Source organism: Podarcis vaucheri (assembly GCF_965113315.1).
Source record: "Podarcis vaucheri genome assembly, chromosome: 2".
In the NCBI taxonomy this organism is placed as follows: domain Eukaryota; kingdom Metazoa; phylum Chordata; class Lepidosauria; order Squamata; family Lacertidae; genus Podarcis; species Podarcis vaucheri.
In genome coordinates this window covers 125,493,420-125,504,638 of record NC_138760.1, presented here as the reverse complement: position 1 = coordinate 125,504,638, position 11,219 = coordinate 125,493,420, and the positions used below count along the sequence as shown (strand labels likewise).

Below are 11,219 nucleotides of genomic sequence, written 5' to 3'. Positions count from 1 at the left end.
TTTTAATTTTTGTCTTGAACAGAGATCTTGGGTTCACCTTCTCACACACCATCAATGAAATAAGAATCTAACATAAGAATCTAACATTTCTTACTTTCTAAATCCTTTGCATAATTACATTTAAGCCAATATATTTCATACATAACATATATAGATTTTTAGAAGAAAAGGCCTTTTCAAAGTAAAAAGGAACTTAGTAAAAACAGTTTCCAAAAGCAACCCCTTAAATTTACACCCCCATTTCAAGCCAGCTGCTGTTTCTATTAGCTCTTGCCCTTTAACGTTAGGAAGATGTGGCTCGAGTCTGATGGGAGGCACATGGTATTTTCTGTTAAACAATAAATTTCACTATTTACCAACTCTTAATTAGTGTTTTTGCAGCTTGATTGTATTCTGTAATTTGTATGGTCAATATGACCTTTTGCTCCCAGCCTGTAAATTCCTTTTACAACTTTAAGAAACGTGTCTCCTGTTATAAAACGGCGGGGGAGGGGTGTTCAAGGAGATAAACATCTACCAAAGTACTCAGCCAGCTGCTTTATGCCTGGCATGAGACATACAAACATTTGCAAATATATTTTTTAAGCTCATTTTAAAATGCAGGCCTTGATCTGATGCCTCATTATAATAATAAGTATAATAATAATATTATAATATTCATAGAGTTTACTGCAGCTCTCAGGAAAATACTATGTGGGATCCAGATTATTTTTTAATCCCAACAACAACCTGTGGTTCCACTCAAGATTCAGAGGGGTGGGGACATTCAACTCTACAATTCTACAACTGTACAAAGGCCTCAGTTTATTTATAGCATCTTTATTTTGCTCTTTGGCCAATCTCCCACTGTAGTCTACAAATATCATTCCTAAAACAGCCTACCGTATTTTTCGCCCTATAGGACGCACTTTTTCCCCTCCAGAAATGAAGGGGAAATGTGTGTGCGTCCTATGGGGCGGTCCCGGGATCAGCGCACTTCTCCCCATAGCCAGCCCCACAAGCTCGGGAGACAGCGGGGAGGCAGAGCGCGCCTTCCCACTGTTCCCCGACGTGGTTCTTCTTTATTTCCCCCCCAAAAAAACTAGGTGCGTCCTATGGGCCGGAGCGTCCTATGGGGCGTAAAATACGGTAAGTCCTCAAGCTTATAATTTTAAGACATGGATAATAATAATAATAATAATAATAATAATAATATTTTTATTTATATCCCGCCGTCCCCAGCCAATACATTTTAAAATCCATTCAAATCAAATTAATGGCACCTCCAAGATGTTTTTATTTGAAGACCAAAAGGAGCAAAAGGAAAAGAGATTAGAAACTCCCCTCAGCCTCGGCCGCCACAAACAGTGGTCAGGATGATAGGAGCCGGAGTCCAGCAGCGCCTGAAGGGCCACTGTCTCTCTATCCCTGAAATAAGAACTGTTTCCCTGTGAAAGGGAACCACTGAAGCGGTGGTGGAGAAGCATGATATCCATGATGTATTTAATTATTTACACTTTAAGCTTGGTTACTGGGGGCTGGGGAAAGTTATATGGAAGTTGCTCAGCAAAGCTTCTTGGAGATATGATTCCGCTAATGAGGAAGTCTCCAGACCGGGAGTAACTCTGCGCTTCATTTTCTTCCCTCATCAAATTTAAGGAGCACTTTGCTTTCAGCTTCCCACAGACTTGTCATGTGACAAAGACACATGAGAGCAAAAGCAGTAAAGCAGGTTGGGAAGTGCTGGGACTGCACAGTCATTTGAGGCTCCTAAAGCTATTCAGGCATAACTGCTAACTGTTAGCTCAGTCTGACATGTGACATAGTAGCCAGTTTCTCTTTTGTGCTCTCTGTAAGAAATCAGAGTCTGTCTGCTTCAGTGGTGAGCAGAGTCAGTATGTAATCTCAGTCAAACTATTTGGAACCATGTTTTTTATGAAGATGTTTATTTTAACTTAGTAAAACTTTTATTCTTCAAAACTCTGCATTATTAATTTATGCTGCGCGTCAAGACTTGATAGTGCATTAGAAGCAGAGGTAGCAGCAGAAGCCGCAGCAGGGAGGTCATTCTGGCTTGGCCTCCTACACCTCTATTTTGACTTCTCCTTTCTCCCCCAGCCAGGTAATCAGAAGAAGTCAACACCCTCCAGCACAGTGTGATATGTATAACCTCAGGCTTCCTTGGCTTCTGATGTTTGGGCAATTGCTAGAGATCTCTCTTGAGCTTTGGGAAGAATACACCACTATCATTTTTATAATTAAAAGGGGAAGAAAGTTATTGGGATCTCTATATGGTTCAAGGTGCAATGACAGAGCTGGAAAAATATGTTTACATCAAATCACTCCAACATGAGTCACTTGAATTTTGGGGATGAGTTTGGCTTGACCTTTGCTAAGAACAGCCCTGCTGGGTTAGTGCAAACTCTCATCTAGTCCTACAACACAGTGGCCATTCAGACATTGCTGGAAAGCTCACAAGCAGGGCATGAAAGCAATGGGCCTTGCCAGGCACTGGTCACCAGCGACTGGCATTGGGGGGAAGTAACTATGTACTGCATGAATAAATGTTTTGTTTGCTCTCAATCTCCCAACCTTCAGATTCATTAGATGTCTATGAGTGCTGGTGCTATATAAGAGAGGGAGACAAAAAGGATGCATCCTGCCCTTCTCCAGAAGCTCACTGCAAATAACCTGCCTTCATACCGCAACCACTCCCCTGCCTTCTTACTGACAAGTGGTGGTTCTTCTCCATCATTGTCTCTGGCTCCAGCTTTCGTGGTGCCCCTCTCACTCCCACCAAACAGACAGCTGTCACATATATTTGTTGATGCCGACCTTGAAAACCCTAAATGACATTGACCCTGTGTATATAAAGGAGCGTCTCCACACCCATCATCCAGACCAGATACTGAGGTCCAGCTCCAAGGGCCTTCTGGAGGTTCCCTCAAGCATTAATACACTCAAGTGAGATTCCGTTTTTCAGTTGCTGATTTTAATACTAGAAGCAGAATTTCACGTTACACTAAATTATTATTTAGGCTTAGGTTATGAATTCAGGAAGAAAGGAAGTTGGGTCATGTCAAAGTACAAACTGGATAGGGTAGAGAAGGATAATTATGTATGAAGAGGGAGGCTGCACTCCGTGTAACTCTACAAGTAGGGATATCCCTAAAAATTGTATGTCCAGAAACTCTCCAGGCATGTTATTCAATGATTCCCTTTCATCATTCAAGATGAATGAAAAATGAGCAAAATTTATCTAAGTAGTTAGATTAATTCCTAAGGCAACTCTGTGTGTTTCATTACTACTCCTGGTGGAAAACCCTTATAAATATGTTAAGAATCAGACAACAACTTTAGTTTTTGTGGCCAGGTGTTCCTTTGTGTTCAGATCAGGCCTCAGCACAAGAATGTAGCATTTGGGAATGAAGATGCAGCCCAGAAGCCCAGCACTAGAAGCCAAGATAGAGAAGATCTGCACGGCTACCATGTATTTCCCCTTTGTGCTCAGGTAGGTGGGCACAAAGGAGACCCAAACACTGCAGAAGACCAGCATGGTGAAGGTGATCAGCTTGGCTTCATTGAAGGCCCCAGGCAGCTTCCTGGCCAGGAAAGCCACCGTGAAGCAGATGGCCACCAGGAAGCCCATGTAACCCAGAGCAGCATAAAACATGGCAACAGACCCTTCATTGCATTGCAGGGTGATCTCTCCAGCCTGGGAATGCTTGTCAGAGTCTGGGAATGGGGGAGAGATACACAGCCAAATGATGCAAATGACCATTTGCACACTGGAGCAGGAAATGACAATGGAGTTGGCCAGACTTTTCCCTAACCATCTCCTCACCCTGTTCCCTGGCTTTGTGGCCAGGAAGGCCAGCACCACCATGATGGTTTTGGACAGCAAAGAGGATACAGCAACTGAGAAGATGGTGCTGAAGGCCGTTTGTCGAAGGAGGCAGGTGACTTTCCTGGGGCGGCCAATGAAGAGGAAGGAGGACAAGAAGGACAGCAGGAGGGAGACAAGGAGGATGTAGGAGAGGTCCCTGTTGTTGGCTTTGACTATGGGAGTTTCCTTGTATTTAATGAAGATCCCTACAACAAAGCCTGTGGTTAAGGAGAGGAAGAGAGCCAAAGAAGTCAGGAGAATCCCCAAATATTGTTTATATGATAGGAAGGTGATAATCCTCGGAATGCAGTGATCTCGGTCCTTGTTTGGATATTGTTCTTCTGGACATTTGGTACAACGCTCTGCATCTGAGGAGGAGAAAAGGAATGGCTTTGGCTTTGCTTACACACATATTCTATTACAGTGGTACCTCCAGTTACATACACTTCATGTTACAGACGCTTCAGGTTACAGACTCCACTAACCCAGAAATAGTACCTCTAGTTAAGATCTTTGCATCAGGATGAGAACAGCAGCAGCAGGAGGCCCCATTAGCTAAAGTGGTAAAGGTAAAGGTACCCCTGCCCGTACGGGTCAGTCGTGTCCGACTCTAGGGTTGTGCACCCATCTCACTTAAGAGGCCAGGGGCCAGCGCTGTCCGGAGACTCTTCCGGGTCACGTGGCCAGCGTGATGAAGCTGCTCTGGCGAGCCTGCACCAGCGCAGCACACGGAAATGCCGTTTCCCTTCCCGCTATAAAGCGGTACCTATTTATCTACTTGTACTTTGACGTACTTTCGAACTGCTAGGTGGGCAGGAGCTGGGACCGAAGATGGGAGCTCACCCCACCGCGGGGATTCGAACCGCCGACCATGCGATCGGCAAGCCCTAGGTGCTGAGGTTTTACCCACAGCGCCACCCGCGTCCCCTAGCTAAAGTGGTCTTCAGGTTAAGAATGCTTTCAGGTTAAGAACGGACATCTGGAACGAATTAAGTACTTAATCCGAGGTACCACTGTACATGTCGAGAAATGCACTCATATGGGAGATATCAGAAAATGAGAATTTATTGTAAGATAGGAAAGTTTTTTTGGTGCATTTCCTTATGTGATAGTTTTCTGGCAGTAACACTACTTCATTTCCATATTTCATTTCGTGTTTAATTTGTATACTGCCTTTCTATATTGCTATGCAGAAGGAGGGTTACAAGCTGAAGAAACAACAAAATAGACAGCAAAGTTCACAGACGTAATACGCACACAAAAAGTCATAATAAAAGCATATCTTTAAAGTAAACATATCAAATAAAGCAATATCCAATAATAATATTCAGGAATAGTAAACAGTAAAATTTAATATCAGCAAATGATAAACAGCTTACACTTATCATGTACAATAAAGTATTACTAAGCTATAATCAATAAAAAACAGCAAGTCACAATGAACGAAATACCACAAAACATGCAAACCATGTAAAAGGATCAAATAGAGAAACAAAGATACACAACTTAAGATTTACCGCATTTTTTGCACCATAACACTCACTTTTTTCCTCCTAAAAAGTAAGGGGAAATGTCTGTGCGTGTTATGGAGGGAATGCCTGCGGGTGGCATGCCGACGGATTTTCCTCCTCTAAAAACTACGTGCGTGTTATGGTGTTCTGGTACTGACAGTTCTCTTTCTCAAGCTCTGGGAGGAAGACCTTTCATTGCCTACAGACAGCCACCCAATCTTAAACAACTCCTAACCCACAATAATACTACAACCAGACTTAACACGGACACTGGCACCAGAGCCTGCAATAAACCCAGATGCCAACTTTGCTGCCACATACACCCGGACAACACCATTACTGGCCCCAACAACATCACACATACCATCTCGGGACTGTTTAATTGCTCATCGTCTAACATTGTGTATGCCATCAAATGCCAACAGTGTCCTTCAGCTCTCAATATTGGACAAACAGGCCAAACCTTACGCCAAAGAATAAACGGACATAAATCTGACATCAAGAATCACAAAACAGAGAAACCAGTAGGAGAACACTTCAATCTCCCAGGACATTCTATACAAGATCTCAAAGTGGCTGTTTTACTACAAAGGAATTTCAGAAATAGACTGGAAAGAGAAGCTGCTGAATTGCAACTCATTACCAAACTTAAAACCATGGAGAGACCTGGTCTGAACAGAGACATTGGATTCTTATCTCATTATACATGACTAAGCCATTTCTCACCTTCTCACCCCTTGCCTTTTCCTGTAAGACCTATTACAGTCGTTAAGAGTCGTCAACAGGCTCATCTCAGCTATCTGCCAATCTCCAATTCCCACCACCCTTCTGAGTAATAGCCCTCCCCACCTTCTCACTATATAGAAGGATCTGGCAACTTCTGTTTCAGTGTATCTGAAGAAGTGTGCATGCACACGAAAGCTTTTCCAAGAACTAACTTAGTTGGTCTTTAAGGTGCTACAGGAAGGAATTTTTTTATTTTGACTATGGCAGACCAACACGGCTACCTATCTGTAACTAATTTTTATTATTGTTGTGCATCATGCTTTCTCTCTTTTAAATAAATATTTGCGATTTTCATTATTTCTTGTTTATTTTGAAGACATTTTTAATTTCCTTTTGTGAGGGTGGTTCTGGTTCTGTGATCCTAGAAGGCATGGTACAAAATAGGCAAAGCTGTGCCATATGGGCAGGGCAGGCTGAACTCAATTTGCATCCCAGAGATTGCTTCCTGCGAGTCATTTCTTTCAAATTACTTCCCGGGAGGGGATTAAAAATGCATCCAAATATGTCTTTAGAATCTTCACAGAAAGATTCTGACTAATATGCTGCCCTATTCATATTCTCCCAACCAATTCCATCTCCTGTGGTGTCACCCACCTTCCTGTGTAGATATGGTCCCTTCCCCACACGGAACACAAGCGTAGCAGCAAACCGGCTTGTCTTCTTGAACCACCTTGGCATATCCTGGGTGACACCTTTTGGTACACCTGGCGTGAGGCACAGTCTAGCCATAAATAAAAGATGACACATTAAAGGGGAAGTGTCAGCAATATTTGTGCATATGGAACTCTGGAGAGTCTGGAAAGAACCCTTCAGGGTCTCCAGTCCCACAAGCAAGCACCCTTGATGTCAGGGGTGCCAGTTTGAATAAAATATTGTGGGGGCCCAGGTAAGCCACACAAACACATAATCGATGCCCATCAACTTTCCTAGGAGTTGGCTCCTATGCTTGATGTAGAACGGAAGACACCCTACTGTGTTTGCTTTTTAAACAATAACAATAATAATTTATTTATACCCCACACCTGCCTGTCTAAGTAAGTGGGCTGTGTACGTGACTTGCGAGGAGAGAGAAATGGGCAGTAGAGGAAATGGACAGAGATGCAGAGGGTTATGGGATTTGATCAGAAATTAGTGTCAATGTATCAAAGCCAGTCAACACAATGCATTCATCGTGGACACCATTGTTTGATGCATATTTTATAATTCCTCATAGTAATCCCACCTGCCCCACACTCTGGATACAGAAGAGCATTATACACATTTAATAATGTAATTATAATGAAAGCATCAGCCAAAGTTCCCAAAGATTATACTCGAATTCCTCTTCGAAATATTCAACAGATTACTAGATCTTAATGTGTATCATGTGGAATAAAGGGGCTCTTACCTGGTTGAACCACTTGGGCCACACAATAGCTTCTGGGTTAATGGCAAGCTTGAAGTCAGTGGATGCCTCTCTCTCTATACTCCCAATTTTCACTCTAACACAAGACTCATTGGGAAGCACAACCCAATTCTCAATATCAAACGTGATTGGCAGCTTCCCATTCTCACCCAAATACAGTCTGCCCATGGAAATGTTCAACCACCGGGTTTCTCTTAAGAAAGGGTGAAGCTGGAATGACAGGGAAAACACCAGCAGTTCAAAGCATTTCAAAGCATTTTGGACATCTCATCCCTGCTCCCTTTGAGCTCCAAAGTCTTGGCATACCTGGCCTGGAATCTACGGAGGACTAAACACCCGAACTTAGAAGGCATGTTAGATGCCTCATCCCTGCTTCCTTGGAACTCAAAACTCCTGTTGTGCCACAACTTCTCCTACTGGCAAGGCTATACAGACACCCTCCAGGTGGAGGGATGTCTGCTTTTAACTTGTTTTGGCTTCTTATGGTTTTATTATATGGTCTTATGGTTTTTATAGCATTAGACCACCTTGATATTTTATGAAATACACTATATATATATATATTCCAGCAGGAGCCTAAAAAAAGAATCTAAATCTAAATAAATAAAACAAAAACCTTTTCCTCACTGTTGCATTCGTGTCTAAATCAATGAGAATTATTATTATTGTAGAGTTGGTAGAAAGAACTTTGATTTCTAGAAAAGGAAAGGAAATACCTGCCATGGCTGGAGCCTTTGACATGCCAACTGGTCTCCTCCACCCGCCATCAACATCTGCTTTGATCTAGATGAACAGGCAACATTTAAAGCATGTGCCATGATTTGGACACTGAAGTATGTTCTGTGGCTGTCTTGAGACAGAACAGTCTGCAGCTCCTCTTCAGACGGCACCTCTGGATGCTCCACATCTCTGCATCTTGTCCAACCTCTCACAGCAAGGACGTGATTTGAGTATGAACAACTAAATGCTTTTTGCCGAAACAGATTAAGATGATGGAACTCTGGTTCACAGACGTCACATTTGCTCCTTATTTTGGTCTTCATTACAAAGGAGAATGAACCATGGATATACTTCAAGTAGTTGGGACCGAAAGAAAAATTTGTGTCAATGTCCTGAAAAGCTGTTGTGAGCCATACTTTTGGCCCAATTTGTTTCCCGAGTTTTTGTTGTAGTAACATGATGATAACCAATCCCCTATAACTGCTTACATAGTAAAGGAATACATTGGTCTGTCTCCATAGGGCAATTAATTCACTTCGTGTTAACCTCTCATGTTCATTCCTTTCAGGTATTCTTACTGAAAAGGCAACACAAATTTCATTGCTGGCCATCAGAGAAGTCAAGGCACTCAAGAACCTTTCTCCATTCTCATTGTCTGGAGTAAAGAGGCCGATCCACGTCCATCCAAAATGCTGGAGCAACTTTACAATCCCCGTGTACTGAACTTCTTCATTGGGGACCGTATGGTAGACAAAAGGGACTTTAGTGTTCACATCAAGAACCCCAGATACAAAGCCATAACTGACCTGGAGTGGGGAAGAAAAAGTATAGTGTTTCATTTTCAGAGCAAAGTACAGGATTAGCCTGAAATATTTAATACCTAACAAATTTTGTGCTGGCCAGGACTGATAGTTTTATTTTGAAACTTTGGGCATTTTCAAAACTAGCAAAGTCTCTTTGTTGAAGAGTCATAGAAGCGACCCTGAGGTTCATCTTGTCCACACCCCTGCAATGCAACTGTCCCATACAGGGATCAAACCTGCAACCTTGACGTTGGCAGCACCACACTCTAACCAACTTTCATTTGACACTGCTGACGATACAGTGAATTTATTTTGCTGCTGAACCTCTTTTGTGTCCCTCCATGCCCCACCCTTCATACCTGTGGGATTTTGTACATGCCTGACGTGGTTGAAATCACTTTGGAGATTATGGAATTGGCTCCTTCAAAAACAGCAAAGATTTTATTCCATTTTCCACAGCGATAGTTTGGAATATTGCTTTCCCCACCTGCAAGCAGGTCTAGCATGGCGTCGGAAGTGATCCTTGCATTGTAATAGTTCTCATAGAGGCTGTAGCCCAGGGTGATGTTGGGTAAGAGCCTGGGATTCTGGTTGATCTCTTGGATGGTGAACAAGAAGGACAAGATATGCCAGTGCAACCTATTCGACAAACTGCATGAAATCAATCTATTAAAAAGTGTCAAACCATTCACCGTTAATGAAAATAAATTATGATCAGGCTCATTTATACACTTGTGTTCTTCAACAAGCAACACAGCAGCACAGCAGGTAAAAACAGAGCATGTCTGGGAACATGCAACCCACTAGCTGGTGTGAAACTCAAGTTCCCTTCAGCCCCTGCCAGCATGGCCAGTGATCAGGGTTGATGGGAGCTGCAGTCCCGCAATATCTGGAAGACCACAGAGTCCTATCCTAAAATGGAGACTATTTCCCAAGTAAACAGGAGCCATTGGGGTGCAGTAGAAAAACGCGATGTCCTTCTGCATATAATTACTTACTCGTCCTCAAACCTGGTTAATGGGGGCTGTGAAAAGATGTATGGAAGTTGTAGACCAAACAAATTTGGAGATATTATCCCACCAATGAGGAAATCGCCAGTCTGGAAATAATTCTGTGCTTTGATTCCTTCCCGGATTGGATTCAAGGGGCATTTTGCCTTCAGGTTTCCACAGGATTCAAGCAAAATGAGCAGCATCAGCATCTGGGATCTCATTCTGACTGCTACACCTCTCTTGTGAGTGTTCCTCTCTCCCCCATGGCCAGCTACATCAGAAGAAGCCAAAAAACTCCTATTTAACTAATATGGGTAGTGCTCAGCTATACCTTCAGAGCCATTAAACCTCACACAGCTCTATCCCACCCCTCTTACTCTCCATTGTCATTCAGTCTGTCTCTGATACCAGTGATCTTCTGTGCACCAACTTTTCCCTCAGGAACAAGGCAAAATAAATCACTACGATGTTGATAATTATAAGGGGAAGGAAGTTCATCTCTGCAACAACCTGAAGTCTCTGTGTGGCTTGAGGGGCAGGAGCAGAGTTGGAGATAAACATGGTTGCAAGGAATCAAAGTCGCTGCTCCAAAGTTTGACATGGGTAACTTGAGGTGCGTGAGAGTTTGGCATGAACTTTGCTGCTGACAAGAACATTAGAAGAGTCCTGCTGGTGGTTCAGTTCAAAGCTTAATCTAATCCAGTATCCTGTTGCACCCAGTGGCCAACCCAAGTTGATGGCAACAGCTCTTTCCTGAAGTTGACCTCAGCAACTGACATTCAGAGATATGCAGCCTCTGATCCTGGAAGTCATGCGTCTTTTAAAAGTGTCTCAGTTAGCAGCTGAAACAGAATAAAAAAATTCCTTCCAGTAAGGCTGGATCCTACTAAGATGTTGGGTATTCCCATCCAAATTGTGTGTGCGCACTGCATCATGTGATCATTTATGTGGGGCATGGCTTACCCGGGTCCCCACAATATTTTATTCAAGTTGGCACCCCTGACATCAAGGGTGCTTTCTTGTGGTACTGGAGACCCTGCTCTCCAGGGAGGTTCGGCTGGTACCTTCATTGTACACCATTTGGTCCCGAGCGAAACGTTCCTTTTTAACCAGGCCTTTGGCTGATTGACATCCAAT

The 11,219-nt window shown here is 43.0% G+C and overlaps 1 protein-coding gene across 1 annotated transcript; it reads right to left on the bottom strand.

Annotated features, from left to right (window-relative positions):
* Nucleotides 1-3,322: 3,322 nt before the first annotated feature.
* On the bottom strand, nucleotides 3,323-10,303 carry LOC309524646 (vomeronasal type-2 receptor 26-like; the record flags this gene model as incomplete). The annotated part of the gene is made up of 6 exons (XM_082209453.1): nucleotides 3,323-4,233; nucleotides 6,757-6,883; nucleotides 7,550-7,777; nucleotides 8,284-9,093; nucleotides 9,450-9,741; nucleotides 10,089-10,303. The coding sequence occupies 6 exons, from the start codon at nucleotides 10,301-10,303 to the stop codon at nucleotides 3,323-3,325; spliced, it is 2,583 nt and encodes an 860-aa protein (XP_082065579.1).
* Between the last annotated feature and the right edge of the window lie 916 nt (nucleotides 10,304-11,219).